Source organism: Nematolebias whitei, chromosome 10, assembly GCF_014905685.2.
Source record: "Nematolebias whitei isolate Nwh7 chromosome 10, NemWhi1, whole genome shotgun sequence".
NCBI classification, from domain to species: Eukaryota; Metazoa; Chordata; class Actinopteri; order Cyprinodontiformes; family Rivulidae; genus Nematolebias; species Nematolebias whitei.
Window position 1 is genome coordinate 32,485,185 of NC_056507.1, and position 27,769 is coordinate 32,512,953.

The 27,769-nt window shown below is 42.1% G+C and overlaps 2 protein-coding genes across 2 annotated transcripts in view; one reads left to right on the forward strand and one right to left on the reverse strand.

Annotated features, from left to right (window-relative positions):
• Positions 1-19,083, forward strand: part of pik3c2g (phosphatidylinositol-4-phosphate 3-kinase catalytic subunit type 2 gamma) — a 37,439-nt gene extending 18,356 nt beyond the window's left edge. The window contains exons 17-32 of the mRNA XM_037682985.1: positions 2,656-2,750; positions 8,206-8,386; positions 8,490-8,597; positions 8,692-8,784; positions 8,864-8,993; positions 11,909-12,045; positions 12,140-12,309; positions 12,396-12,552; positions 12,632-12,741; positions 13,005-13,173; positions 14,514-14,626; positions 14,752-14,848; positions 14,937-14,997; positions 15,092-15,171; positions 16,680-16,805; positions 18,769-19,083. Coding sequence (XP_037538913.1) covers positions 2,656-2,750; positions 8,206-8,386; positions 8,490-8,597; positions 8,692-8,784; positions 8,864-8,993; positions 11,909-12,045; positions 12,140-12,309; positions 12,396-12,552; positions 12,632-12,741; positions 13,005-13,173; positions 14,514-14,626; positions 14,752-14,848; positions 14,937-14,997; positions 15,092-15,171; positions 16,680-16,805; positions 18,769-18,930 — 1,989 coding nt within the window. The 3' untranslated portion in view covers positions 18,931-19,083. The remainder of the gene's footprint in view (positions 1-2,655; positions 2,751-8,205; positions 8,387-8,489; positions 8,598-8,691; positions 8,785-8,863; positions 8,994-11,908; positions 12,046-12,139; positions 12,310-12,395; positions 12,553-12,631; positions 12,742-13,004; positions 13,174-14,513; positions 14,627-14,751; positions 14,849-14,936; positions 14,998-15,091; positions 15,172-16,679; positions 16,806-18,768) is intronic.
• A 1,131-nt stretch (positions 19,084-20,214) lies between these two features.
• LOC119415813 (1-phosphatidylinositol 4,5-bisphosphate phosphodiesterase zeta-1-like) overlaps positions 20,215-27,769 on the reverse strand; it is a 39,393-nt gene continuing 31,838 nt past the window's right edge. Inside the window, exons 8-11 of the mRNA XM_037682986.1 lie at positions 26,202-26,443; positions 22,692-22,818; positions 20,512-20,661; positions 20,215-20,297 (exon numbers count right to left, since the gene is read on the reverse strand). Of these exons, the coding sequence (XP_037538914.1) occupies positions 20,215-20,297; positions 20,512-20,661; positions 22,692-22,818; positions 26,202-26,443 (602 nt within the window). The remainder of the gene's footprint in view (positions 20,298-20,511; positions 20,662-22,691; positions 22,819-26,201; positions 26,444-27,769) is intronic.

Sequence of the window (27,769 nt, forward strand, 5' to 3'; positions counted from 1 at the left end):
TTCAGCGCGTGCTGATCCACACCGGACTTCCAAAGATTAAGTTGTTTGATACATTTCTTATATACCTTCTTCCCTGACCGGATCGCGTGAGAGCAGATCAAAGCAAGTTTTGATGGTTACCAGAACAACGGATGAGGAGCTGGTGATTTATTACAAAGAAGGAGTACGGTGACCTCAAGGCGGGCCAAGACCCTGAAGTTAGAGATACTCCTTAAACTTCCTAAAGAGGAAATACGCACTCCTCCATCCCTCTGCAAACCATCAAAGAATGTCCCAAATATTAACAAAGGCAACATAAATCATTCCCCCCTTTGTCTCTGTGACATGTTAAACAAAGTACAATCCCTAATATGTGAATAACACGTTGTATAAGTGTGTTTAAATAAGTATAATATAGGTCTAGATTGGCATAAAAGCATTAAAATAATAATTTCTATATCATTCCACCCTTGCTTTTATGGCAATTTTAGACATTTAATTCTGAATAAGTAACACACACAAAATATATATATGTTTGAATTGGCATAAGGGCAACTTCACACCTTATAAAACATATTTTTATATCAGGTACGCAAAGACTTTTGGGTCCAACCAGCAACCATGCAACTCCCTCAGGTACTCTTCCGATGGAAGGATGGAAAAGGAAGGAGGGGCCCATCCACGCCTGAAGAAGGCACTTCCAGGGGTGAACTCCTCTGGTTGTGGGACATCCAGATGCAGCTGTCTCAGGGCCATACACATGATGTCCTACATTGAGCCGTCACCTGACCCACTAGCTGTGCTCCGAAACGAAGAAAGTGAACCAGTCTCTGAGACTTGAGATGATTGCCCCTCCTCCTCACCTAAAAAGTGAGAGGCAGAGGCAGCCAAGGATAACGCATCCTCTTCCGCAGCTAGCTCAGGCATGGGTGGGGAGGAGAGTCCGGTTGCTTGCACTGGCTAAGCCCCCATTGGCGTGCCTGAAAAAGGGACTTCATCTCTACCAATTCTGCGGACAGCTGCTCCACTCTCGTGGAGAGGCCCTGATCAGACTTGGCTCACCTCTTCCTAGGAGGGGCCACAGTGACTGCGGCCTCAGACCGGTGCTTCGAGCGCCTAGGTGGAGCCTCCTGCCCAGAAGGTAGGAGGTCCTTCCAAGCTCGGGGCGAAACTGGGCCAGCCGAGCCACCCTCACAGCACGAGGCATAAAGCTGTAGTTCATGCGGGGTTCTCTGACAGGGCCTCCACCCGATGGTCATGTCCAAGGCAGGCAGGACACAGGCCGTGACCGTCATCTGCCTGGAGCACGGCCCCACAATTTATACAGCAGTGAGAGCCATCCATGCTCCTTACTTTAGGCAGTTTACTCAAGTCAATCAAGTAAAAAACTGCAACTCAGCAAAGGGGCTGGCACCTCCAGCTACGTCCAGGTTACAGGGCGTAAACAAGGACGAAAGGATAGGCTGAGAATTGGGAGAGGGGGCACACACGCTTGCCGTCACCAATTAACAAGGCAAAGAAACTCAGACAGGCTAACGCCACTAGCTCAGTCCAAATGTTTATGAGGTTGATGATTGGGAGAGGGGGCACAAACACTTGCTTTCACCAATTAAAACAAGGCCAGAACGAAGGGAGGCTAGTGCCGTTAGCTCGGTCCAACCGTGTATGAGGTTGGTGAAAATGATTGGGGAGAGGTTGCGCGAACGCTAGCCTTCACCAATGAAAACAAGGCCAGAACTTAGGGAGGCTAGTAAAGCTGGCTCAGTCCAACCGTCTATGAGGTTGGTGAAAATGACTGTGAGAGGGTGCGAGAATGCTTGCCTTCATCAATGAAAACAAGGCCAGAACGTAGGGAGGCTAGTACCACTATCTCAGTCCAACCATCTATGAGGTTGGTGAAAATGACTGGAGAGAGGGTGTGCTAATGCTAGCCTTCACAAAAGAAAATAAGGCCAGAACGTAGGGCGGCTAGTACTGCTAGCCGAGTCCAACCGTTTTTGAGGTTGGTGAAAATGACTGGGGAGAGGGTGCGCAAATGCTAGCCTTCACCAATGAAAACAAGGTCAGAAACTCAGCTGGCTACGTAATTAACAAACTTCGGACCACAGTCCAACCGACCACGCGGTTGGAGGCCTGCAACAAACAGGCGCAGAGCAAATACTATCACTAACCCGAAATATAAGTAAAAGCACTACTCACCAGTGTTGAATCGCGCACATAGTAGTCAGATGCTGCAAGTTGGGAGGGGGGCGGAAACCGGCGTAGACCCCAATGAACAACAGAAATACCTTTGAACAGGGTTAAACCGTCGCAGCCACTGGGAGGGCAAACACACTACTCCAGCCACCGGGCAGTCGGGCCTCCGACGACGGTGAAAAGTTCAAAAGTCCAAAAAGCTGAAGCCCTGTAGTGAAAAAAGGAGCAGAGCCGCGGTTGACGTCAGGCTATATAGCCTCTGATTAGTCATCTGTGTCACACCTGTGACTCCATTGGTATTACTACTTGAACAGCACATGCGCGAAGGGAACATTCACTGCTTTCAGCACTGCTCTCGGGCTCAGGATGGATGAAATAGAACTGTTGTTACAACCTCCAGTGTTCAAAGTAAATTTTAGAACATATGGTACAGATTGTGTTTTTTTCTTTAGCATTTTGGTGAATGTGTATGTTGTCAAGGCTCTGAAGAACGAGTGGAAACTGGATGGACCACTGGTGATGCTGCTGTTAGAGAGATCAGTGAAGAACATCAGGATTGCCCACCAACTTTACTGGTGAGTCCAACTACAACCTGGAAGAACACAAATTTGAAGTTTACACATAAATGGGGGAAATTCACTGATAAATTTAGGGGGAATGGTGGCACAGAGGCTAGAGAGGGTGGGCCTGTAATCAAAGGGTCAACCCCCGGCTCAACTCTCGGACCGACAACATCAAAATGTGGTGGAAAAGGTGAAAGACCCACACCTGCCTCCACTCTCATTTGTCCCAACCTGGGCCCCTGAGCAAGGCCTCCAACCCCCACCCCACCCCACCCCCAGCTGCTTCCGGGCACCTTGGATGGCAGCCCACCACCTCATATGTGTGCTCACATGTGCAATGGAAAAAATGCCGAGAATTAATTTCCCCAGTGGGGATTAATAAAGTACAATTAAAAATCTTATATAATTATATTTGTGTGCATGCTTTTTTTTCCCTCTCTGTGCTCCTGTGAAGACAGAAGTGTCTTCCTATGCTCCGTCCCCCCAGCTTTCCTGCTTTGCTCTCTTCCGTCTTCTGAATGCTTAAAGATACTTTTTTTTTCCTGCATACCTTCCTAATTCGAAGGATTTGATCAGCTGGTCTCTCAACAAAATTGATCAACTTCTCCCGAAAGGAGTCAGGGTAAGGAGGACCCACTTATCTCGACGGAAACAAATTGGATTCATGATGACAACTGGATTTTGCTGTTTGGGTTGGTGAAATCAGGATTGTCTCCAAATTTGTGTGGATGGGTCGAAGCTTGGCAGCACTCAGACTGAATTATGTGGAGCTGTGTCAGAGCTGAAGCAGGCTGTTATCAGGACTGTGAATTTTCTGGCAGCACCCATGAATGGTTGGGAATAATCTTAGAGAAAGCTGTGAGCTCAGCTTTCGGCGTAAGGAATCAATTCGGCTGTTTGGAGTCACCATCAGAGAAATGTACCAGCGAGACTTTAAAAGGCAGAAACCGCAATTTACGAGTTCTGTCTGACCCCAACTGTGGCCTTGACGGCGAGCTTATCTCAACTCCTCCTGGCATGTTTAGGAAAAACAAAGACACTTTGTCTGTCTCCTCACCCCTCCCTTTCCCAAGGCCGTGGATATGTGACGGAACCTGAACCGAGCTGATGATAAATAACACCTCTAATCTGGACAATGGCTGAAGGGGAATCTGGACTATGCTATGACATTCCCTTAAAACTCTGTCTTCACCAGCCTATATGTACATGTATCATGTCTATTTATGTACTTTGCTGTGGTAGTTTTTTTTTTTTTTATGCCTCAAATCGTGCCCTGTCTAGGACAAGGTGTGAGAGATTTTTTTTATTTTTTATACCGTCTCTCCTCGTGTTTTTCTTCCCTTTTCTCATCTAAGCAAAATATTATTCTGAGGAAGAATAAGAAGGCCGCGCTAATTAGCAGCAGCTTTGTGCACTACGTCCATCTTTCGGACGACTGTACGTACATGTTCTTCTTGTGTCTCGGTACAATGATAATAAAGCTTATTCTAATTATGATTCTGATGCTTTTGAAGCATTCACACTCTAGTTTTCCTGTTTCTCTTTATTTTATTTCAATAAAAGTTCATAAAACATAAACAACTGGACTTCTTTTCTGAAGCTGAAGACATTTTGCATAAATCATAATGTCAACATAAGTTAATATAATTGAACATTTCCAACATTTAACAAATCCACTGACCAATCGATCAGTTTTTACAAAGATTACATAATTCACACAAACCCTAGTTTCACTCGTCACATAAATAATGATACATTGTTTGATGTCTCCTATTTTGCCACTGGACCCACTGAAACAAAGCATTGAATGAATGAACCTATTTTCAATACAGTTGATGAAGTGGTTCAATTCATTGCTTCATTTGCATATCACAAATATTTTTATTATGACTTTAATAATGCCAGTTTTAAACTGAAAATAACATATAAAAGTTTAATAATTTAACTTTTAGATAATATTCTTGAGTTATGTAATTTTACCATTTAAAAAAAATGTAAATATTAATTAACAATAGTTCTTTGTTAATTTATTATTTAATTTATTTATTTAGCCATCCATCCATGATTATTTTTGACCCACTTCTTCCTGTTCTGGTTGTGAGGGGTCACTGGTGCCCATATCCTGCAGTCACTGTGTGAGAGGCAGGGAACACCCTGGACAGGTCTTCAGTCCATCACAGAGACACAGAGAGACAAACAAGCCAAAAATATTCACTCTCTCACTGACACTAGAGTGTGAGAGAGTTATCAATCAGCCTAACATGCATGTTCTTGATCTGTGGGAGAAAACCCACACATGCATGAATAGAACATACAAACTCCATCCAGAAAGGTCCCCAGCTAGGATTTGATCCAGCGACCTTCTTGCTGAGAGGCAGCAGCTCTACCATCTGTGCCACCGCGCTGCCCTACTTACTTATATAATTATTTAACTTTTTCCTTACACATGCTTCAGTCATAATTTGCATAATGTGAGCAGAGGTTTTAAGTTTGGGTGTCCTCAGTCTTCGGCCTTCACAGTCATGGTTCTGACTCTAAAGCAATCTAAACTCATCACCCTGTTTGCTGACACAAGAGTGCAGGCCTCACACTAAAAAAAGCTGAACCATGACTGTATGTCTTCTCAGAGAAGTAATAAATTAGAGGAATCGGTCCTTGCCTGCCAACCACAGAACCTGGGTTTGAATCTCCCCTCAGCCAGGTCAAACAAGTCGAAAAATGATTCACTTCAACAAAAAATATCTACATCCTAAAATATTATTATTGATTACATTTGTATTTAGTCTTCCACCATTTTAACTACCCTGATACTTCCTCCTATTACAGCCTTTTAAATTTCTAATTGTTTATGACAGGGCTATTCAACTAAACTGTTCAGGAGGCCACAGTTACTGAGACCCAGCAGCTCAGGGGCTGGACATCCATCAATTAAAGTAATTTTGTAAATAAACCAATGATCTGTTACCTTTTTAATTTGTTTATTTTGCTGCACTGAATTATAAATGCAATAAACAGAACCCAAATATGTAATAAAAAAAAATTACATGTAACCAGGTTAAGTTAGGTCCTCTGGATGGATTGATCCTGATGGATCAAAGAAACGACATTTCAAGTTTTATTTCCTTGCATTAAGATGAGTGATAGTGTAATGTGAAGCAATATTAAAAGCAAAAATGAAACATTTTGCCTCCTATTTCACACCAATATTATTCTGACATTTCTGATTTGCCACATCTTTATGCTTTTCAAAATAAAATATTTTTAGAAGGTATTATTATTATTATTATTATTATTATTTAAAAAGTATAATTAATTGAGATTATGCATGTGTGTATGTAGCGGTATCTATGTATTTAGGTAAGCATGGTGAGAGTCCAAGTTTTCATGTTGGTTCTCCTCTGTCCCTGAACGCCTCTGGCATGGTTTTGACAACGCAGCAAGTGAACAAAAGTGATGCTCATGCCTCACAAACAAAAACAAAAACAAAAAAACAACTACGACTGCATTCTTTCAGAATGAAAGCATAACATAGAGGTTGAGTGTGTGCCTGCAACCCAGCCAGACAACGTGGGTTCAAATCCCACCAGGTCAATCATTGAACGAGTTTGACAAATGTGCTTCAAAATGGCATATTAAAATGTATACATTAGTACGTCTCTTCTACTATTTTTGAACTACCCAGATTATTTCATCCCCCTGCCACCATTTAAATTTCTCTTGTGCAGCTTTTAGAAGCATATTGGTTTGAAATGCTTTTAGGCCTAAATTTCAGCTGTTTGAATATGTCAGGCAACGACATCACGCATTGCAATGCACACTTGTTTTTTGTTTTGTTTTTTTACAAAAAACAACTTTTTTCTAGTCTTATTAACCATTTATTAATCATTAAATCTACAAAACACACCACTGAACAGAACCAGGAGAAGAAGAGGCGGGAAAACATTGTCATCCCTTATGTTGCTGGAGTGTCTGAGAAACTCAGAAGGATTTTCTCCAAACACAACATCCCAGTACATTTAAAACCCAACAGGACTCTCACACAGAGGCTGGTCCACCCTAAGGACAAAACACCCATACACAAACTGAGTGGTGTAGTGTGTGCAGTCCAGTGCAGCGAGGAATCTCCAGATCTCTACATTGGAGAAACCAAACACCCTTCTCACAGACGCATGGCTCAACACAGGAGAGCCAGCTCTTCAGGACCAGACTCAGCTGTTCACCTACACCTCAGAGATAAGGGACACTCCTTTGAGGACCAGAATGTCTGCATTTTGGACCAAGAGGACAAATGGTTTGAAAGGGGAGTGAAGGAAGCCATCTATGTAAAAAGAGAGGAACCATCTTTAAACAGAGGAGGAGGTCTCAGATTTCAGCTTTCAAAAACTTACAATGCAGCTTTAGGTCCGATACCCAACCACTTTTACACATATCAAGAAATTCAACCATGTGACCAGAGTGGCTCCTCTGTGGGTGGGACTAACAAAGACCCTAACGATCCTCTATTATGAAGAGTGAGAGGTCAATCTGCATGTGTCAATCTGCATTATGCAAGCTTACAGAACACCTCTGCTTTATAAATTAAATCACCCACTCCTTGTTTCTTGGAATTGAGAAAGCTCCTCGAATGAGAAGCAAAACGTCTTCAGTTACAAATAAAGTCCAGTTGTTTTGTTTTTAACCTTTTGGGGGATTTACCATGTCCTGGATGACTGAGAGCCTTCTTCAGCGTTTTATCAACCATTCCATGCGTTTTTTCGGAACGTAACTAGTTCTACATTTTTTGTGCTATTTCAACAAATCATATATCAAAATGTTCAGCTCTTTTAGGACATATTGGATCTGACTGTTGATACTTCAGCAATTTACTTTTTGAACTATTTAGCTTTTTCAACCATTTTGTTCTATTCAATTCAATTCAGTTTATTTATATAGCGCCAAATCACAACAAAGTTCTAGTTGAAAATAAATAGTCATGCTCAGTTCTTTTAAAATGTAAACCTAGTGCTACTTCTGCCCTTTGTGCTAGCATTCTACCTTGTTTAAGATCATTCTACCCCGCTTATGCAAATTCTTCCCTGTTTTATAATAATTATTCTGTGTTTTTGCTACTTCTGTCCTGTTTTTGTTCTGTATCTGCCCTTATTGTTAGTTCTGTCCTGTTTTTGTTTGTTCAGCCTTGATTAGTCCCGGCTTATGTTAATTCTGCCATGTTAAAACATTCAGAGCAACACCAATAAGAAAAGATGTATTACCACTTTTAGAACAGTACAGTAGAACATGTAAAGACTTTTTGTATGTTTGATGAAAACCTACGTATCTCTACACTAAGTTGGACAGCAGGGAAGATATTTCCAATTTTTATTTAAAATTTACTTTTGCAGCACATCTATAGTAGAGTTTTCAGATTTGCAGATGGGTTTTTTCAGACCCCTGTGCTAATATAGTTTGTGTTTGAATAAAATGTTAGGCTGCTGGAAGACGCCCATCTTGATCCTCACTTCCATGGCTGGTTTCATAAAATTCAGGCCACCTTGATGCACTGCTGTGGCCAAGCACTGAAGAAGGAGCTGAAGCATGAAGCTCGTCTGGTGCAAGTGCTTGTGCAAGTGTCTGAAAAAGTCCGCTGTGCTGAAAAGTCTCGACGCAAGGTACATAAAAATATCCATTTTGTACATTACTCACTGACTTGTAGTCTTTTACTGTATGATTGGAAGTCTTGGAATATCTGTACTATTTTCATCCTTTGTACAGAATATTTTGAGCCAGGAGAGGTGGGCAATTCATGACTTTTTCAAAGGTGGAATTGGCTGTTCTCTACCTCTGGATGCTGCAGTCAGTGTGAAGGGAATAGACATTGAAGTAAGGGCCCCATACTGCATGCAACTCTTACATTCAACACTGTACATTACTGATACTGTTTGGTGGTGGTTACTGTTTGATATGTGACTTGCAGGCCTGTAAATTTTACAACTCCAACGCTGCTCCTCTGGGGGTCACGTTTATTGGTACAGACTCTCAGGCCAGGAATTTTGGTGTCATCTGCAAGGTGAGCAGCTACACAGAGCTTTTGTTTGGTTTTATAATGCAGGAGAAAGTTCTTCCAGCACTCAAAATTTGTCATTCAGACAGGAGATAACCTGCGCCAGGACATGCTGATTCTTCAGATTGTCCGTGTGATGGACATGGTGTGGCTCCAAGAGGGGCTGGACCTGCAGATGATCACCTACAGGTGTCTGTCTACAGGCGATACTCAAGGTAAGGCTGCTTTAACTAGAGAAACTGCATTTTCTATGAAAATGTGGTGTGGATGCTTATTGCTGAATGATTTGAAAGCTGCTGGAGAAATTTAAACTAAGCTAAAAAGGATTCATTGTTAATGCAAGTTGAATTTGAACAGCTGACAGTTGCTGGAAGTAGGAAAATAAAAATGGAAAGAAGTAGGAAAACAGCAGAAATGTGTATAAAAAGCAGAATAGAGCAGGAATTAGCAGAAGAAGCACACAAAGGCTGAATACAGAAAAGAAAAATCTGAATTTAGCAAAACAGAAACAAAAATTAGCAGAAAAAAACTGATATTAGCCACAAAAAAAAAGTAGCTGAAAAAGCTTAAAACTTCTGAAATTAGCAGAAAGAGGATAAAAGGAGCATAAAAAGTTGAAATTATTTGAAATAATGGCAAAAGGCAGAAAATAGCTCAATAAAACTCACAGAAGAAAAATGGATCTCAGTAGTGTGAATGCTTTATAAGCTTTATGTTGGTGAAAGATTCTGAGTCATCAGGTCAGAGTCAGAGATTCTTTATTGTCATTCACACCTCATGTGGTACATGTGGTGGAGCAAAATTATGTACACAAGGTCCCAGTTACATCCAACAATAAAATGTATAAGAAAAACTGTAATAACATCTAAGATATGAACTAAGAAAAACATCAACTAAATATACACTAAGCACTCATAACATAAAACATTGAACATCAGCACAAACATGAACATGAGTCTGTGAGCGGATGAGCACACATGAACACATCAACATTTAAACAGATCAGCAGCAACATGAAACAGATCAGCAGCAACATGATATGGTTTTTCACAGTGATTATTCTGGTTAGACATTCATGAGTCTAACAGCCTCAGGGTAGAAGCTGTTCCTCAGTCTAGTGGTTCTACACTTAATGCTCCTCAACCTCCTTCCTGAGGGGAATGGGGCAAAAAGTGTGTGTGCTGGGTGAGTGGGGTCCTTCATGATGCAGGTGGCCCTCTTCCTGCATCTAGAGGTGTAGATGTCTGTGAAGGTGGTGAGGCTGACTCCGACAGTCTTCTGTGCAGCCTTTATCCACTCTCTGCAAAGCTTTTCTTTCTGCAGCTGTGCAGCCTCCATGCCACACGTTGATGCTGGAGCACAGGATGCTCTCCACTGCACATCTGTAGAAGGAGGTAAGGACTGAGCTTCCCAGACCAGCTCGCCTCAGCCGTCTGAGGAAGTAGAGTCTCTGAGGAGCTTTCTTGATCAGGCTGGTGGTGTTGTTGCTCCAGCTGAGGTTGTCATTCATGTGTACACCCAAGTACTTGTAGCTGGAGACCACTTCCACCGCAGATCCTCTTATGTTCAGGGGGGTGTAGATGTTTTTGTTCCTTCTGAAGTCCACAGTCATCTCCTTTGTCTTCTTCACATTGATGTGAAGGTTATTCTCTTTGCACCAGCTCTCCAGGTGTTCCACCTCTTGCCTGTTTCTGGACTCATCATTGTTTGTGGTGCATCCCACCACCGCTGTATCATCTGCAAACTTTACAATGTGACAGCCTGGATGGGTAGCTGCACAATCATACGTGAGCAGAGTAAACAGGAGGGGGCTTAACACACATCCCTGAGGAGAGCCAGTGCTGAGGGTTATGGTGGAGGAGGAGAAGTTGTGGATCCTCACTAACTGTGGTCTGTTTGTTAAGAAGTCTAGTACCCAGTTGCAAATGGAGGGGCTTAGTCCTAGTGTTTGTTTGTCCATCAGAGTTTGGGGGATCATGGTGTTGAAGGCGGATGTGAAGTCCACAAAGAGCATACAGATGTAAGAGTTTTTCTGCTCCAGGTGGGTGAGAGCAGTGTGGACCACAGAGGAGATGGCCTCCTCTGTTGATCGGTTCTCACGGTATACATACTGATGAGGGTCCTCGTTGATGTTGATGGTTGTTTTGATGTGGGTCATGACCAGTTTTTTTAAGCATTTAGCAACTATCGGGGTGAGGGCCACTGGCCGATAGTCATTCAGACCAGTCACTGTAGAGCTTTTTGGGACTGGGATGATGGTGGCAGTCTTCAGGCAGGTGGGAACTGTCTCCAGGGTAAGTGAGGTGTTAAAGATGTCTGCCAGCACCTCGCAGAGCTGATCAGCACAATCTTTCAACACTTTTCCGGGGATGTTGTCTGGGCCAGTTGCTTTGTGTAGATTAATCCTCCTGAAGGTACTCCTTACTTCTGCTGAGGTCACGCTGAGATGCTCTTCATCCGGTAGTGAGGTGAGTCTGGTGCTGGGTGGTCAAACGGGTCTTCAAAGCGTGCATAGAACTTGTTGAGGGCATCAGGCAGAGATGGGTCTTTGGGGCATTGTTCATTCCTTCCTTTATAATCTGTTATGCACTTAATGTCCCTCCACATGCTTCGAGGGTCTTGTGAGATGAATTGACCCTCGATCCTCTTTGCATATGTGGCCTTGGCCCTCTTAATACCAGCAACCAGCCCTTTTCTTGTCCTACTCAGCCCCTCTGAGTTTCCAGACCTGAAGGCAGTGTTCCTGGCTTCCAGCAGGGTACGCACCTCTGCATTCAGCCAAGGTTTTCTGTTTGGGTAGCTTTCAGGTCATGGACCAGTACAAAAAAAAGTTTTAAAAAAAAAAGGACTTCTATTCTGAAGCTGAAGACGTTTTGCTTCCATCGGAAGATTTTATCAGTTCTAAAATGTCTGGCGTGCGTGGACTTTCAGGCTTTATGAGAGGCCTCTGTTTCTCTGTCTGTCTGTGTTTGTCTGTCTGTCTGTGTTTGTCTGTCTGTCTGTGTGTCTCTCTGTCTGTCTGTCTCTCTCTCTGTATGTCTGTCTGTCATATGAAATGCAGCAGGTAATATGTTTTCTCTCCTACAACATTAATTATCTATGCTTGCTTATATTGTGTTGTGGTTGCCAGGCTTGGTGGAAATCGTGCCAGAGTCTGTGACCCTGGGCAAGATTCATCAGGAGTTTGGCCTGAGTGGGACACTTCGAGAAGACACGCTGGAGAAATGGTTCCACGAGAGGAACAAAACTAAGGAGCAGTACGAAAAGGTTGAATCTTCATTTAACCCTACATTTAACTATCGCATGCTTTTACTTCATTGTTTGTGTGTGTGTGGGTGTGTGTGCGTGTGCGTGTGTGTAGGCTGTGATGAACTTCATCCACTCGTGTGCAGGGTGGTGTGTAGCCACCTTCATCCTGGGGATCTGTGACCGCCACAACGACAACATCATGTTGAAACAAACTGGACACATGTTCCACATCGACTTTGGTAAGATCATGGGCAACGCGCAGATGTTTGCAGGCTTCAAAAGGTAAGACGATAACAGACAACTTTGCTGTGAGGTCATGTGGAGCTCCGAGCGAGACAGAGCAGTAACCTTCTCCGACTCAATAACAGGGACCGACCACCTTTTGTTTTCACATCTGAGATGAAGCACTTCATCACAGGCGGGGGGAAGAAGCCTCAACGTTTGCATCGCTTTGTGGAGCTCTGCTGTGAAGCTTATAACATCATCAGAAGGCGCTCTGCTCTGATACTCAGCCTGCTGGAGCTGGTAGGGCGTCTTTTTTAAACAAGCGTACAGTTCCATTCCACCCATAGAACATATTTACATTAATCGTGTGGATTTCTAGATGCTTTGTGCAGGAATGCCAGAACTGAAGGACTCTAATGATCTGCAGTACGTCCAAAACAACCTCAGACCTCTTGACACAGACCTGGAAGCCACTTCCTACTTTACAAAGTAACTTAATTCTTTGCATCGTCTTAATAAATACCTGTTTTTATTTTTTTGAAGTTGTACTGAATGAATTTCCCTGACTTTTTACAATGGGATTTACTGATGAGGTTATGAACATTTAATATATATATATAACTTTTTGAAGAACTTCAGTTTGGAGAAATAAAAGTTTAATTCTGACCAGATTCATAGCCTTTTCATGGCATCCCACTCCAAAACATACGAACTATCACTTGAATGTGACTTTTATGTTGTCCCTGTTGTAGGAAAATCAAGGAGAGCATGGGCTGTGTTGCAGTCAAGTTTAATTTTTTCGCTCACTCTATGGCTCAAGGGAAGAAACAAGAGTCGCAAGCGCCAGACATCAACCCTGCTGCGAGCACCAACATCCAGAAGGCTGTCATTCAGACCTACTCTGGCAAGGGGAAAGATGTGGTGAGGCTGCATGTTGCTTTCTGGTGCCGCACAAGATACACCACAGAGCTTTGTGTTAGATCTTGGTAACCCAGGGAGCTGATAACACACCTGCAGCAGGTTCACACATTTCTGGTCTGACAGGAATAATCCATAACCCTCAGCTGATATTGATGTGTGTTTACTGTTACTCATGACCTCATAAGAAACAAAGCTGTGTTTGGAAAGTCTAAAGAGTCTCTCCCCAGAGTTGAGAAGTGTGTTCAAGATGCTTGCTGGTGCCTCATAGTCTTTGATCAATGGAGATTTCCTGATGATGGGATTGGAGTCACAGTTGAGTACAGAGAGTTGTCAAAAGGACTGAAGTTCATGTGAAGTTTCAGTGATTTAACTGAGACTTCATTGGTTAACCCTGTAATACTGTCACCATGTCTGAATGCTCCTACAATTCAATTCAATTTATTTATATAGCACCAAATCACAACAAAGTTGTTTCAGGGCACTGAACAGAAACATTCACATACATACACAAGCCAGTTAGTAAAGTTGTCTATCTAAAGAAGTCAGCAGACTCAAATCTTCACTTCGTCGCAGTCTCCCATCCTGAGCAAGCACAAAGAAGACAGTGGAAAGGAAAAACTCGCTGTTAACAGGAAGAAACCTCCCACAGAACCAGGCTCAGGACGAGCGTCTGCTTCGACCGGCTGGGTTTGAGAGGACAGGAAGGAAAAACAAACACGGAATGGCAGGTCCAGATGTAGGTCCAGATGTAGGTCCAGATGTATCCCCTATTGGAAGAAAGACAAAAACACATGTCAAGGTTAGAAACAAAATACAAATACAAACAGGTAGAAAAGAGTAAGTAAAGACAGTAGCAGAGTGAGGAAATGTGCTCAGTTTGTCCTCCAGCAGTCTAAACCTATAGCAGCATAACTAAGGGATAGCTAAGGAAACCCAAGCCAACCCTAACTATTGGATTTATCAAAAAGGAAAAACTTAACCCCAGTCTTAAAACCGGACAATGTGTCAGCCTCACAGGCAGAAACTGGAAGTTCCACAAGAGAGGAGCCTGTTAACTGAAAGATCTTCCTCCCATTCAGCTTTTGGAAACTCTAGGAACCACAAGTAAGCCTGCAGTCTGAGAGCGAAGTGCTCTGTTAGGAAAATATGGAACAATAAGATCTCAAATATAACATGGAGCTAGGTTGTTGAGAGCTTTGTAGGTTAGAAGTAATGAATTATATTCTGTGTTTGAAGTGCTCTGTTAGGAAAACATGGAGCAGGAATTCCAGGAATATGGAATATTCTACACAGACCTATGAATGAGTTCTCATGTAATGTTGAATGTTTGTGATCTGCAGACCTATCAGCTGGTGATAACCATTGATGATGGTGAGTTAACCACTGATTTGACGTTTGGGCAGTTTGAACTGATTCACAAGAAGCTGCAGAAAATCTTTAACAAGCTGCCACAGTGAGTGAAAAAATGTGCTCACGTTACATTCTATGTTTTTTCTTACTACAGTTGATATTATTTTGTCACTGCTTGTGTTATTTTTTTAAACCATTTTGATCAAGTACAGCCTGTCTCTTGTGCAGGTTTCCTGGCTGGTATCAGATGTCATTCACCCCAGAACAAAGAAAGTACCATCTGAATAAATACCTTAAAGAGCTTTTTGAGGGACCTTGCAAAGGAGTGAGTTTCTGATATCAGTTGTTGATTTTTAAATTTTTTTACAAAACCTTCACAGTTTCTTTAAAATGTATCGCTGTATTACCTGCAGGATGAATATGTGTGCAGCTTGTTTCTGGATGGCCCCAAAATGAACGAGTCTGTGGACACAGGTTTGTTTCCTGTCTTTAGTAAAGTCCAACATGAGTTATTCACTGGAAACATAATGGTGTCCCGTTCTGATGCTGGTGTCATCACATGTTGCAGGGGTCGTTCCTCAAATCCAGCTGCACATCTCGTATTCTAACTGCAAACTCTCTGTGCTGATAAAACACCTGAGGAACATAGTAAGTTCTCCTCTGTCTTACATTCATGATTTGAGATTTTAATTAAAAAAATAAAAATCACATGTATGTAGCGCCTGTACCACGTAGCTAAAGGGTTAATCAACAGGTTAGATTGAAATGTACTACACTGGTCGAGGCCCTGGGAACATTATTTAAAGATAGCCATACCAACAGTTTACAGCAGATACAACTTACTGTTTATATTTCATTTAATGGCGGTGCCTCCGCTTAGCAGGAAAATATGACTACACTTTAACCCACTAAGAATTTAATTTGATTCACATATAAAATAAAAAATAAAAAAAACTTTTCAAACATAAAACTCAACCCCCAAATAACCCGTGGCAGGCCTGAATCGATGCTTGGGTTCGTGGGAGCTAAAAACAAACAGCTTGTTCGCTCACTGAGCAAATAAAATAAAAAGCATGTGCATTGGTTGAGTTTTGTACTCACAACTCCTTCAAAGTTTGAGATTTGGATCGGGAAAAGGTAGATGTGGAGATCCCTTTAATATGGCACTGAGTAAGTAGACAGGTGATGTCACATGAACACCGAGGTCCTTCCTGGCAGCAACTTCACAGATGAGAATCCACTGGCTGAATGGGGAACTTCTAACTCATCCAGCAGGTCCAAAGATTAGCTCCTGGTCCACTGTACACATTAACAGCTCTCAGTCCATATTCCTTAGTAAAACACCCTGGCTTCTATTAAGAGTTTAAACGTCCACTAATGTTAGCATTTACATTTCAGTATACAATAACCTGAGCTGCTACATCGCGCTAGCATGCTAGTTGCATTTAGCATGGTTCTCATCTACGCACTACATCATTCTGAAACAGCATAAAATATACAGACAAAAGTATTTGCCTTTCATATGCTTCTTAAAGTCCGCTACAGTCAGCAACTCTGTGTTAACCGCTGTAATGGACAGCTTTACTCTGTTACTGTCCCACGTCTGCGTCGCTGTGCTCTCTGAACTCATCTGATTTTCCCACAGACTCACTTTTCATGCAGCGTACCATTAATCCCGCCCACTCCCATCTGACGGGGCAAAATAAAATGCTTAATCCAATACAAAACAAAGACTGAACAAGATTGACACTTAGCACAACTCAAAGAGTAGATTGTAATTCTTCCATGTGGCATGTACCCCTTAAACAAACTTTTATGTAACATTCAAGGGACGTAGTAAAAATGACAACTGCCTGTTTTAGTCTGCTTGAACTAGATTTTCTTGACCAAATATGAACAGTTTTTTAAATAATACATTTTTAAAATGACAAAAGTGTTTATCTTTCATATTTATTCCACTTTTATCACTTAGACTTTTTTGTTTGTTTGTTTTGTTTTGTTTGTTGTTGTTTTTTTCTTGGGGGGTGGGGGGGGGTGTTACTCAAATGATATCATTATGAACCCAGTCCAATACCCTAGTTTGTACTATATAGCACAGTTCAAGCTGGGCTATATGTAAATATGTTCATTGGGGGGGTGTTTTCTGTTTTCAACAGAAGCTGTCCAATGGCTCTAACCCTGATCCCTATGTGATCACGCGTCTAAGACCGGACCCTCTCCAGAACTCTAAGAGGAAGACAAAAGTGGTACGCAACAACGACAACCCCATCTTCAACGAGCTGGTAAACCTTCTGATTTACTTTCTATGAATTAGCACAGCAAAGGAATACTATTTGGTGTAAAAGTTATAGTAATTGTTATCTTTATTGTTGTAGATAACTTCTTGAATGGTTTGGAGAAAGAGAGTTTACGTCAGACAGGACAGATGAGCTAACAGACAGTTCGAATGATGCTAAGACCAAAACAGCCTGCTGCCATCTTAAAATGACTAAAATATAAAAATGCACTCTCCAAATTTCATCATCTACGTTTAGCTTAATACCTGAACAATTTGACTTGAAACAGAAAGACACACGCTAGATCAGTTCTGTATGTTTATGTCATCTTAAGATGACGAGGTGCCACTCTGACTTTTATAAATCCACTTCATGATGTTCCTGTGTGGCTGCTGTCTTCAGGTGGTCTTTAAAAGCTGAACCAGAAGTTCCTGACTTACTTTTACCTCATTTGGCTTCATTTTAATCTCTGACAAAGTCAAATGAATCAAAAACTCTTTTGTACAGTTTTGACTAAACTTTTAGACCTAAAATGAGCTACTAATGAAAGACACATGGTCTTTCTTTTCATTGTTATGCTGATGATTGTCAGATTTATCTGCCCTTAAAACCCAACAGTTCTTGCTCCATTCATCCTCTGTTAAAATGTCTTGATGACATCCAGGCATGGATGGCTTCATTTTTTTTAAAGTTTCAATGATCAGAAGACTGAAGTCCTTGTGTTTAGCTCTGTCTCTGCTGCTGTCTCTGATCCTGTAAACCTTGATCCATTGAGCCGTATCTAAAGCAGTCTGTTATGAATCTCAGGATGGTTTTAGACTCTGACTTTAAGTTTAATAAACAGATTAACTCTGGTCTGCAGAAAAGCTTCTTCCATCCCATCCATCCATTATCTTTACCCGCTTTTTCCATTTTGGGTCACGGGGGTCGCTGGTGCCCATGTCCAGCGATCACTGTGCGAGGGGCGGGGTACACCCTGGACGGGTCGCAAGTCCATCACAGGGCCACATAGAGACAAACGAGACAAACAACCATTCACTCTCTCACTCACACCTAGGGGCAATTTAGAGTTACCAATCAGCCTAACATGCATGTTTTTGGTCTGTGGGAGGAAACCGGAGCACCCGGAGAAAACCCACGCATGCACGGAGAGAACATGCAAACTCCACCCAGAAGGCCCCTGGACCGGGGTTTGAACCAGGGACCTGCTCGCTGAGAGGCAGCAGCTCTACCAGTTGTGCCACCGTGCTGCCCTGTTAACCAGATCTGACCCTGAAAAACTAGTCCATGCCTTTATCACAACACGGCTGAACTACTGTAACGCTCTCTATGTTGGGGTCAGTCAGTCCCTTTCACGTCTCCAGCTCGTCCAAAATGCTGCAGCTCAGCTGTTAACAGGAACTTGTAGGTTTCATCATATTTCACCAGTTTTGTCCTCCCTTCACTGGCTCCCTGTGCATATAATAATTGATTTTAAAACTCTCCTGTTGACCTTAAAGTGCATAAATGACCTTGCACCCTCATACCTCTCTGATCTACTTCAACCTGATGTTCCTCCTCAGGCTCTGAGATCATCTGATCAGCTGCTTTTGGTTGTACCAAAACCCAGGCTGAAGCTCAGAGGAGATCAGGTCCTAAACTTTGGAAGATCTGCCCCCAACATTAGACAGACCACCTCACTTCCTGTGTTTAAATTTCTGCTAAAAACTCCTCTGCTTTCACTGACGTTTAACACAGTGTGATTTGATTTAGTATTTTATTGTTTCTCATTGTTTTTGTGTTTTAACATTTTTGACTCTTTTAATTACATCTTGTTTTTGTTTTTTTTATTGCTGCTTTGATCTCACTTTGGTAACAGCTGCTGTTTTAAATGTGCTTTATAAATAAATTTTGACTCGACTAAAATTTCCCGAACTGCTCCTGATGTACGGTTTGTTTGCTAGCTGAAGTCTCCGCCTCGTTTTCACAGCTGGAGTACAAAAATATCCCACTGTTGCACGGGATGGTGCTGGAGGTGACGGTGAAGAGCAAAAAGGGCAAGAAGACGTTTGTTGGAGCGACCCACATTAAACTGGAGGACGAACTGCTGGACAAAGAGAGCTGGTTTCCTCTGGGAAACTGTGTAATCTGACACTGGGAACATCACTGGAGGCCAGCTGCCAGCAGGGGGAGGCAACACACTGAGGGAACAGCCTCCTAAAGTTGTTTTCTTTCTTGTTTTTTTATCAAACCTAAAAGGAGACAAATACAAGACTTTGCACACAGAACAATGCAAACAATTTAAAGCCGCTTGTAACTCAACCTCACTGCAGAGTTGTGTTTGAAGCAGTTTATGAAGTCCGGATATGTTTACTGTGAAATTATTCATGTTTATCATGTTTCTATTAAAATGTTAATCAAATGTTTCCTGGTGGTTGATAAAGGAAAGGCTCGTCACGCTCGCACCTTCATTTGTAGTCTACTTTTGTCTCACTTCACCGTGAGTGCTTACATCCACCGTGTGGCCGTGGCTGTGGAGCTGCCTGCTCAGACGTGTTTGTCCTTTCAGGCTGCGTCCACTGGATGTCCTTGACCAGGAAAAATGGGAGAAGAGGGTGAGGAAAAGGGGTGAGGAGAGTGTGTGAGCGGGATGACAACTCAGCATCTCAGGCCTGAGGGGGTTGAGTTAACACCCTCCCTCCATCCTCTGTCTTATCCATCAGTGGCATTCAAACACAGCTGGGCACGTGCACACACACACACACACACACACACACACACTCTCTGGCTGTTTCTGGGCCAAGGCAGGTCTTCATGTTATCTTAATGCCATCGCCTCTTGACAGGCCCGCTGACCCACACTCTTCTTTTCCTAATTTAAAGGGTTTAGTCAGGAACAAAGAAATAGACTTCTCTGCACTGGAGTCACTTCATTAATGTATTTCTTTTTGGAAGCTATTTATAATCTTCTCTGATGTGTTTTATTTGAAGGGAAATGGAACAGGAAGTGAATGCTGCTCGCTCCTTTTTGATCTTTGTCTTCACGGAATATTACTGAAATCCTGTTGTTTTAAAAGTTATGATGAAACAAAAATTTATTTTGAAGTAATTGTTTAATATCTCATGTGTTGCTAACTTTTATGTAATAATTGCTTTTTTACAAAGCATAAAAGTTTACTTTATAATGCCACTTTAGAGATACAAGCAAGGGGGAAAAATCATTTTTCAGTCCTGCTGGGAGCTCCTGCTCTTTTCTTCTGTAGCTCCTAAAAAGACATTTCTGTAATTTTATTTTACAATAAATCATATTTATAACTGGAGAAATGGTGCTTTATAATTTATTTATTCACATTTCTCTGCTGCTGCATCAGCCACGCTGCTTTATGTTTTGGAAACGTGTTTGTGTGAGAGCGAGCGTCTGATATGAAGAGCTGTTTTTAGGAATACCAAACGTAGACGAAGAGGGAGGCTGGATCCAGACTGCATCCGTCTCGGGCCCGCAGAGGCACCCACAGGTAGCCTGGAAGTGGAGCAGAGAAGGAGGTGTTAAAACATGCGTTTGTATTGCTGCGACATACGTGAGTATCATTTTTCTATAAATATTCCTCAGAGCACAGAGGAACCTTCAGTAATGCTGACACTGAACGCTGGGAGAACTCGATGATGGAGCACAGTGTGATCTGATATAATCTGTCCACACTCAAAATGTTGACCCCTCCTGCCTCGTGGCTCACCTTTCTTCAAGCTGGTGAAGGGCAGCGTGTACTGGCCCACAAACTCGCTGTTGCAAAGGCCGGTCTGATCTTGCACACAGAACCGGACGAGGCAGAGCTCGGGGACGTGGAGGCTGAAGTTCATGTTGGCGTCCCAGTGAGGACTCAAAGCTGTGGCAGAGAAACACAGAGATATTATTCTGGATTTACCCGTTACTTGTCTTACCAAGATTAAATGTTGATTTCACAATAGTTAAGCAAAACCAGTAGCTTTGGCTGTTATCAGGCCATTAAATGGACGTTATTAGTTAAAACAAACGAACAAAAAAGGTTAAATCATTTCATCTGGACCAGTTTCTTTAAGGGAGAAATGTTTCGTCTTCCATCCAGAAGACTACATCAGTCTGCAACCTGCCAACCAGATCTGTCCCATAAGTAGCCTTCATTGCTGTGTTTCAAGCCAACCTCCTGTTGGAATCTCAGATGTAGGCTTTTTATCATGCAAAAGGACCCATCTGTCCAAAACAATCATTCATCGTGTACAACAATCAAATGTTTTAGGCCACATGCCCGACTTGCTACTCACAGAAACAGCCTGAGGACACCAAGGCCAAAATGGTTCAGAAAAAATGGTTTATAGACTCAATCATCCAGGTAGATAACAACAGCAAAATTAATAAATTAGTTATCATCCCCATTGGTAGCGTTCAGACTGTCCCTCCTCTACCTCCTAGTAGGTTTAAAGTTACGTTTTTATGGGTGATAATATGCATCGCAGCTCGCGTGTAAAACTGGAAGTGTTAGTTTATTTAACCCTTTTCCTAAACCTGACCCAGACCATCCATCCATCCATCCATTATCTTTATCCGCTTATTCCATTTTGGGTCACGGGGGTCGCCGGTGCCCATGTCCAGCAATCACTGTGCGAGGGGCGGGGTACACCCTGGACGGGTCGCAAGTCCATCACAGGGCCCTGACCCAGACCACTGACCCTAAACTTAACCCCCTTACCCTTGACCCTTAACCTGACCATGTGCTCGTATTATCAGCTATAAGAATGTACCTTTAAAACCTACTAGGAGGTAGAGGAGGGACAGTCTGAACGCTACGTATGGCGATGATAACAACTAATAACGGCCATTTAATGGATGATATCATCCGAAGCAGGTGGCAAAACAGCATCAACTCATTCAACTTGCAGACAGGACGGTCATAGTTGAAACTAAACCTACATTAAGGCAGACAGGACGGATTTATTTGCAGGCACTTGTTTGGCAAAGATGTTGACATGTTGAGGGCTCTGTGGTTATGCATGTGAGAACATCGTGAGTTTTGTTTAACTCCAACGTTCTCTTTAGAGGCCTGGCAATCCTTGAAGTAAGGCATTTAGCCCCGCCTCCTTTCAGACCAGTTTCCAACTAAAATCATCTTATTTTGAGAAATGACTTTGTCCCAACCTTAAAATTAATTTAATGTTTAACATCACAAGATCTCATACATTGTCAATGACTAAGTTAACATCTTTGACCAAATATCTAAAAGTGACTGAGTTATTATAGATATTGTTATTTTGGTTAGGCTGTGCTGCTGACCCTCGTGAACTGGATTAACTCCAGAATGTTAGCAGCTGGACATGTACAGGCTATGACAAAAGTTTCATTAGAAACTGTCCAGTGGTTCATGAGATATTTTGTTAACAGAAAGACAGGGTTGATGTCATGTAATGCTGAAGTTTTATGCAAAGACTTGGTGCAGCATGTTATTGTGTTGGGGTGATTATGAGCTTCTACCACTGCCAAGTGTCTGATATAAGACTGGATCAAATCACTTGGCTGTGGTGGCCATCTTGAGTTGGATTAACTCCAAATGTTAATCAACTGTAGATGCACAGCCAGTGATTAATTAATAGCATAGTTAAAATATTATTGGGCGTATGTCATCTTTTGGCTGTGGGTAATGATAATTAGGAAAGTATGTAAGGGGCTTTGTGAGTGAGCCACCATGCCTGCTGATGTCTGTGTTCAGGTTTAATGCGCTGCTTTGACCATAAACAGACTCACAGATGTTGACTCTTAGTCTGGTTTACTGCTCTACTTTCAGCTGAGCTGACTAAAGCAGAGGTAAATCTGACTAAACAGAGCTGAGCCGGTCATGTTGTGCCTGGATGTGTCCCTACAAGTGCTTCACTTCGCAGTATTTACAATTGTTTCTGACTGTTTTAGTGTTTCTCCTGCAGGAGTCTGATGGAAGCCCATGAATCTCCACTCTGACAAAGGGGTCCAGAGCTTTACCAGTCCCGAGGAGGGGGAGATTGGATGCACTAATCACCTGTAGGGAGAAACACAGGAAGAAAAAGTCATTTTTTAATCATAGGTAAACATGAAATAATACTGCAAGTAGATCAGCAGCTGGGTAGGATGGAGAAGAAAGGTGGTGGTTATAACAGCCTGGGTAGAAGCTAACTTATCTGCAGTCCTCTCACTATGAGCCTTTCCCTCTGCAGCCCTGATCAAAGACAAAGCTGCATGCACTTATCACGACACACCTCACTTAGCAGAGATGGAGCTTTACAGTGTCTGGACAAAATTACTCTTCTTTTTCATCTTGCAAAGTCACGCTGTGAAACACTGCTCACGGTCACAGTGTGACCACATGCATGTGTTTAGATGGTGGTTTGGTGTAAGTGATGAGACAGAGCATTTGCAATGAAACAAAACAAATGGACGCATTTCGTGATAAAACAAAAGGGGCATTTTCCAGAATACATTTAGGGGGGTCAGCATGGAGGATGAGTCTGCAGTCATCAAATAATACAGAATCAAACCATTAAACAAAATGAAAAGCTGGACATTCCTTGAAGGGCTGCAAGTTGCCCACTGCCTTTCACGTTTCATGCCAGCGTTTTAACTAAGAAGCTGATAAAATACAGAGTTTAAAGCGTTTTAATGAAACTTAGTAAATGACAGCACGTACAGTTTCATGAAACGACTGGAGCTCTTGTGAGATCTGTCGACACTCAGAGTTGGTGTTGTAAATTAATCACAGCTACGTTGTCACCAAATTTTAGCTCAGTATCTTTGATATTGGCTGACTCTGCAATTATTGTGTTTTTTAATTCACTCGTCTGTGGCAGCTACCATAATTTCTGGACTATTGAGCGCAACCAAATATAAAGTATGCAATTTTGTACATACACTGCATTGCCAAAAGTATTCGTTCACCTGCCTTGACTCACATATGATCTTAAGTGACATCCCATTCCTAATCCATAAGGTTCAATATGACGTTGGTCCACCGTTTGCAGCTGGAACAGCTTCAACTCTTCTGGGAAGGCTGTCCACAAGATTAAGGAGTGTGCTGATGGGGATTTTTGACCATTCTTCCAGAAGCACATTTGTGAGGTCACATAATGATGTTGGACGAGAAGACCTGGCTCTCAGTCTCTGTGCTAATTCATCCCAAAGGTGTTCTATTGGTCAGGACTCTGTGCAGGCCAGTCAAGTTCATCCACACCAGACTCTGCCATCCATGTCTTTATGGACTTTGCTTTGTGCACTGGTGCAGTGATGTTGGAAGAGGAAGGGGCCAGCTCCAAACTGTTCCCACAAAGTTGGTAGCATGGAATTGTCCAAAATGTCTTGGTATGCTGAAACAGTCAAGAGTTCCTTTCATTGGAACTAAGGGGTCAAGCCCAGCTCCTAAAGAACAATCCCACATCATAATTCCCCCTCCACCAAACTTTACACTTGGCACAATGCAGTCAGACAAGTACTGTTCTCCTGGCAACCGCCAAACCCAGACTCGTCCATCAGATTGCCAGATGGAGAAGCACAATTCATCACTCCAGAGAACGTGCCTCCACTGCTCTAGAGTCCAGTGGAGGTGTTCTTTACACCACTGCATCCAACGCTTTGTGTTGCACTTGGTGATGTATGGCTTGGATGCAGCTGCTCGACCTTGGAAACCCATTCCATGAAGCTCTCTGTGCACTGTTCTTGAGCTAATCTGAAGGCCACATGAAGTTTGGAGCTCTGTAGTGATCGACACTGCAGAAAGTCGGCGACCTCTTCACACTATGTGCTTCAGCATCTGCTGACCCCGCTCCGTCAGTTTACATGGTCTACCACTTCATGGCTGAGTTGCTGTCATTCTTAAACAGAATATTTAGGAGCGAGGAAATTTCACGACTGGATTTGTTGCACAGGTGGCGTCCTATCAGTTCCACGCTGGATTTCACTGAGCTCCCGAGAGCGACCCATTCTTTCACAAATGTTTGTAAAAACAGTCTGCATGCCTAGCTGCTTCATTTTATACACCTGTGGCCGTGGAAGAGACTGGAACACCTGATTCTGATCATCTGGATGAGTGAGCAAATACTTTTGGCAGTGCAGTGTATATAGGCCGTGCTTGTCTATAAGCCTCGAGTGTCCACGTTGTAACATGAGACATTTTCACAAAAATATTTTTTTAAACTTTTAATTAAATACGTATCTGTAACAAATATAAATACCTATAATAAATGAGAGATTTTTTGCTAACAGACAAATAAACACAAATGCACTTTTGCTTTCAGCAGAGGGTGATAACAGGCAACAATTGCTTTTACCTTAAAACAGCTTCAGTTTCAAAAACTTCCTGCCACTTTATGTGAACACAATTTTATAAACCTGCTGTTCATAAAATTGTTTAAAACATATGACACTGCGGTTATTTTCACATTACATGATAATTCTGGTAGAAATATTAGATATTTGTGTCAGACGTGCCCCATGCAGCACAGGAAGTACTACAGCTGCTGCTGCTATTTAGACCTGCAACAATACAATTTTGAAGAGTAATAAGAAAGTGATGGTGAACTAATGGTTTAATAAAAGCATTCATGTGAACCGTGATAAAAATGAAGCTGTTGGACTAGTTAGTGCAAATAACCGATTCAGAAACCCATTCCATTTCTCTAAAAACATGCAGCTCAGAACCAGGTGAGATATTAAATGTTCATAATTTTTTCACAGAACTCCATTTCAAAGACCATTTTAAGCCTGGTGGGTCCCTGAACTACACTTTATGTTTATGATAATAGGCAAGAAGATAAAGGTATTTTATTTGTTTAGATTGTAGGAGGAGAAAACCTTTGTCAACAACAAATGAAAAGTCATTATAATAAAATAGAAGCAGAATTTCATTAATATATGGACATGCTAAATGGTCAGAATGTTTTGAAATAAATCTGTATTTTATCCATATATCCTCCGGAGAGGAGCTAATGTTTCTTAGAGCCACACAGAACAAATAAATCTTTGTGTTTCTGTTTCTTTCATATTTTTAAAATGAGACTACCTTTAAGATATTATACATTAGAGTGTTGCTATTACCATCTCCTAAAATGCTTAAAATAATGGTGTGTGATGATTTAATAATTGGACTCTGGGACTAATTACATTAAATCACCCGCATTCTTTTTTCCCTGTAATTTCTGAGGGAGATAATCTAATTAAACAGACACTCTTGGGGAGGTTTACATCATTGTTGGTTTACAGCATCCAGCAGGAGAGCAGCTATCTGGAGGCACTGAGTGAGATGAGCTCTGCTGCACAGAGCTCTAAATGTGAGACACACACACACAGTGTACAGATACGCCTGTAACATTACACCTTAATCCATAAATCCTCTACGGGTGTGGGGGTTGGATTATTTAGTGTTCAGTGCTGCACCTTCAGCAGCAGGTGAGTGAGTTTGGGGCGGCGCTGGCTGGAGCTTGGATCAAAGCCCCTCTCACTGGACATGAGCACAGCTGGCTTCAGGACGTATCCACAGCCCCCGTTGTCTTGGAAACGGCCGTCATTAAGGTCCATGGGCAAGCCCAGTGATTGGAAATTGAGCGCCACTGCAAAGTGATATGGGACAGTGTCAGAACAATGGAAACAAGGTGCCACAAAGCAACAAGATGAAAGAACTGAAAGTGCCTAAAGCTTGTTTCTATTAAAAAAGAAGAAAAAAAATTAACAGCATGAGATTTGAGACGCTCATACTCATTTTTACAGAAAAGAGATAAATTACAAAACAACTTGAAATGTTTGTGCAGCAAATGTTGCATCACATATGCATTCAGTGCCTGTGCAGTGGGGATTTCTGCTGTGCTAATCTGTCTTTGAGGACATTCACTGCAACAAATTTAGCACATGCAAGCAAACTGTCAATACAAAAGGAGCGGCAGATGTACTCATGCCAGAGTGTTTGTTTCGATTAGGAGATTTCAATGCTGTGCTGTGTGGAGTTCTGCTAATCTGACTGCAATTGATCTGTCTAAGCTGCTGCTTTGTTCTGCTGTCTCCAACAGTTGTGAAAAGCAGAGCTCTCCAGCTGCAGAGCTCCACTGCACGTACACAGGAGCTCAGCAGGGCTCCTTTCACACACAGCAGCCATCCCAGTGAATGGTGGAGGCTGATGAAATGGATGTGTAAAGACGAGGCAGAGTGACAGGAGCACAGGCCAAGACGATATAAATCAGAGGGTGTCATTCACACTGAGTGGCTGCAGTCACTTATGAGTTTAAATGAAAAGCAGAGATTTATTATTAACTGGTACCTAAACATCTCCTTTCTATCTAATCAAGATACTCGAAGCTCTTTACAACACAATGTGCGCCCTCATTTACCTCCACATACATTGTGGAACAGTTTACCTGAGAATTTAAAGAGCGCTCAGACTGTTGAGACTTTTAAATCTTTGCTCAAGACACTTCTGTATTCCTTGGAATTTCATCCACGCAGAGTCTGAGAACAAGTTGAGCTGATTTTATTGTTGTTATTTGTTGTTTTTATTGTCAACTTATGTTTTTGAGTGGCACTAGATGCATTTTTACTCTTTTTTAATTTTTTTAATCTGTCTTAACTGTAAAGCACTTTGGTCAGCTTTTGTTGTTTGTATGTGCTATATAAATAAATTGACATTGACATTGACAATGACATTAATACAGCACTCTACTACACACACATTCATACAGGACTTTACTGCACGCACATTCATACAGCACTCTACTACACACATTCATACAGCACTCTACTACACACACATTCATGCAACACTCTACTACACACACATTCAAACAACACTCCACTACACACATTCATACAGCACTCTACTACACACACATTCATACAGCACTTTACTACACACATTCATACAGCACTCTACTACACACACATTCATACAACACTCTACTACACACACATTCATACAACACTCTACAACACACACATTCAAACAACACTCTACTACA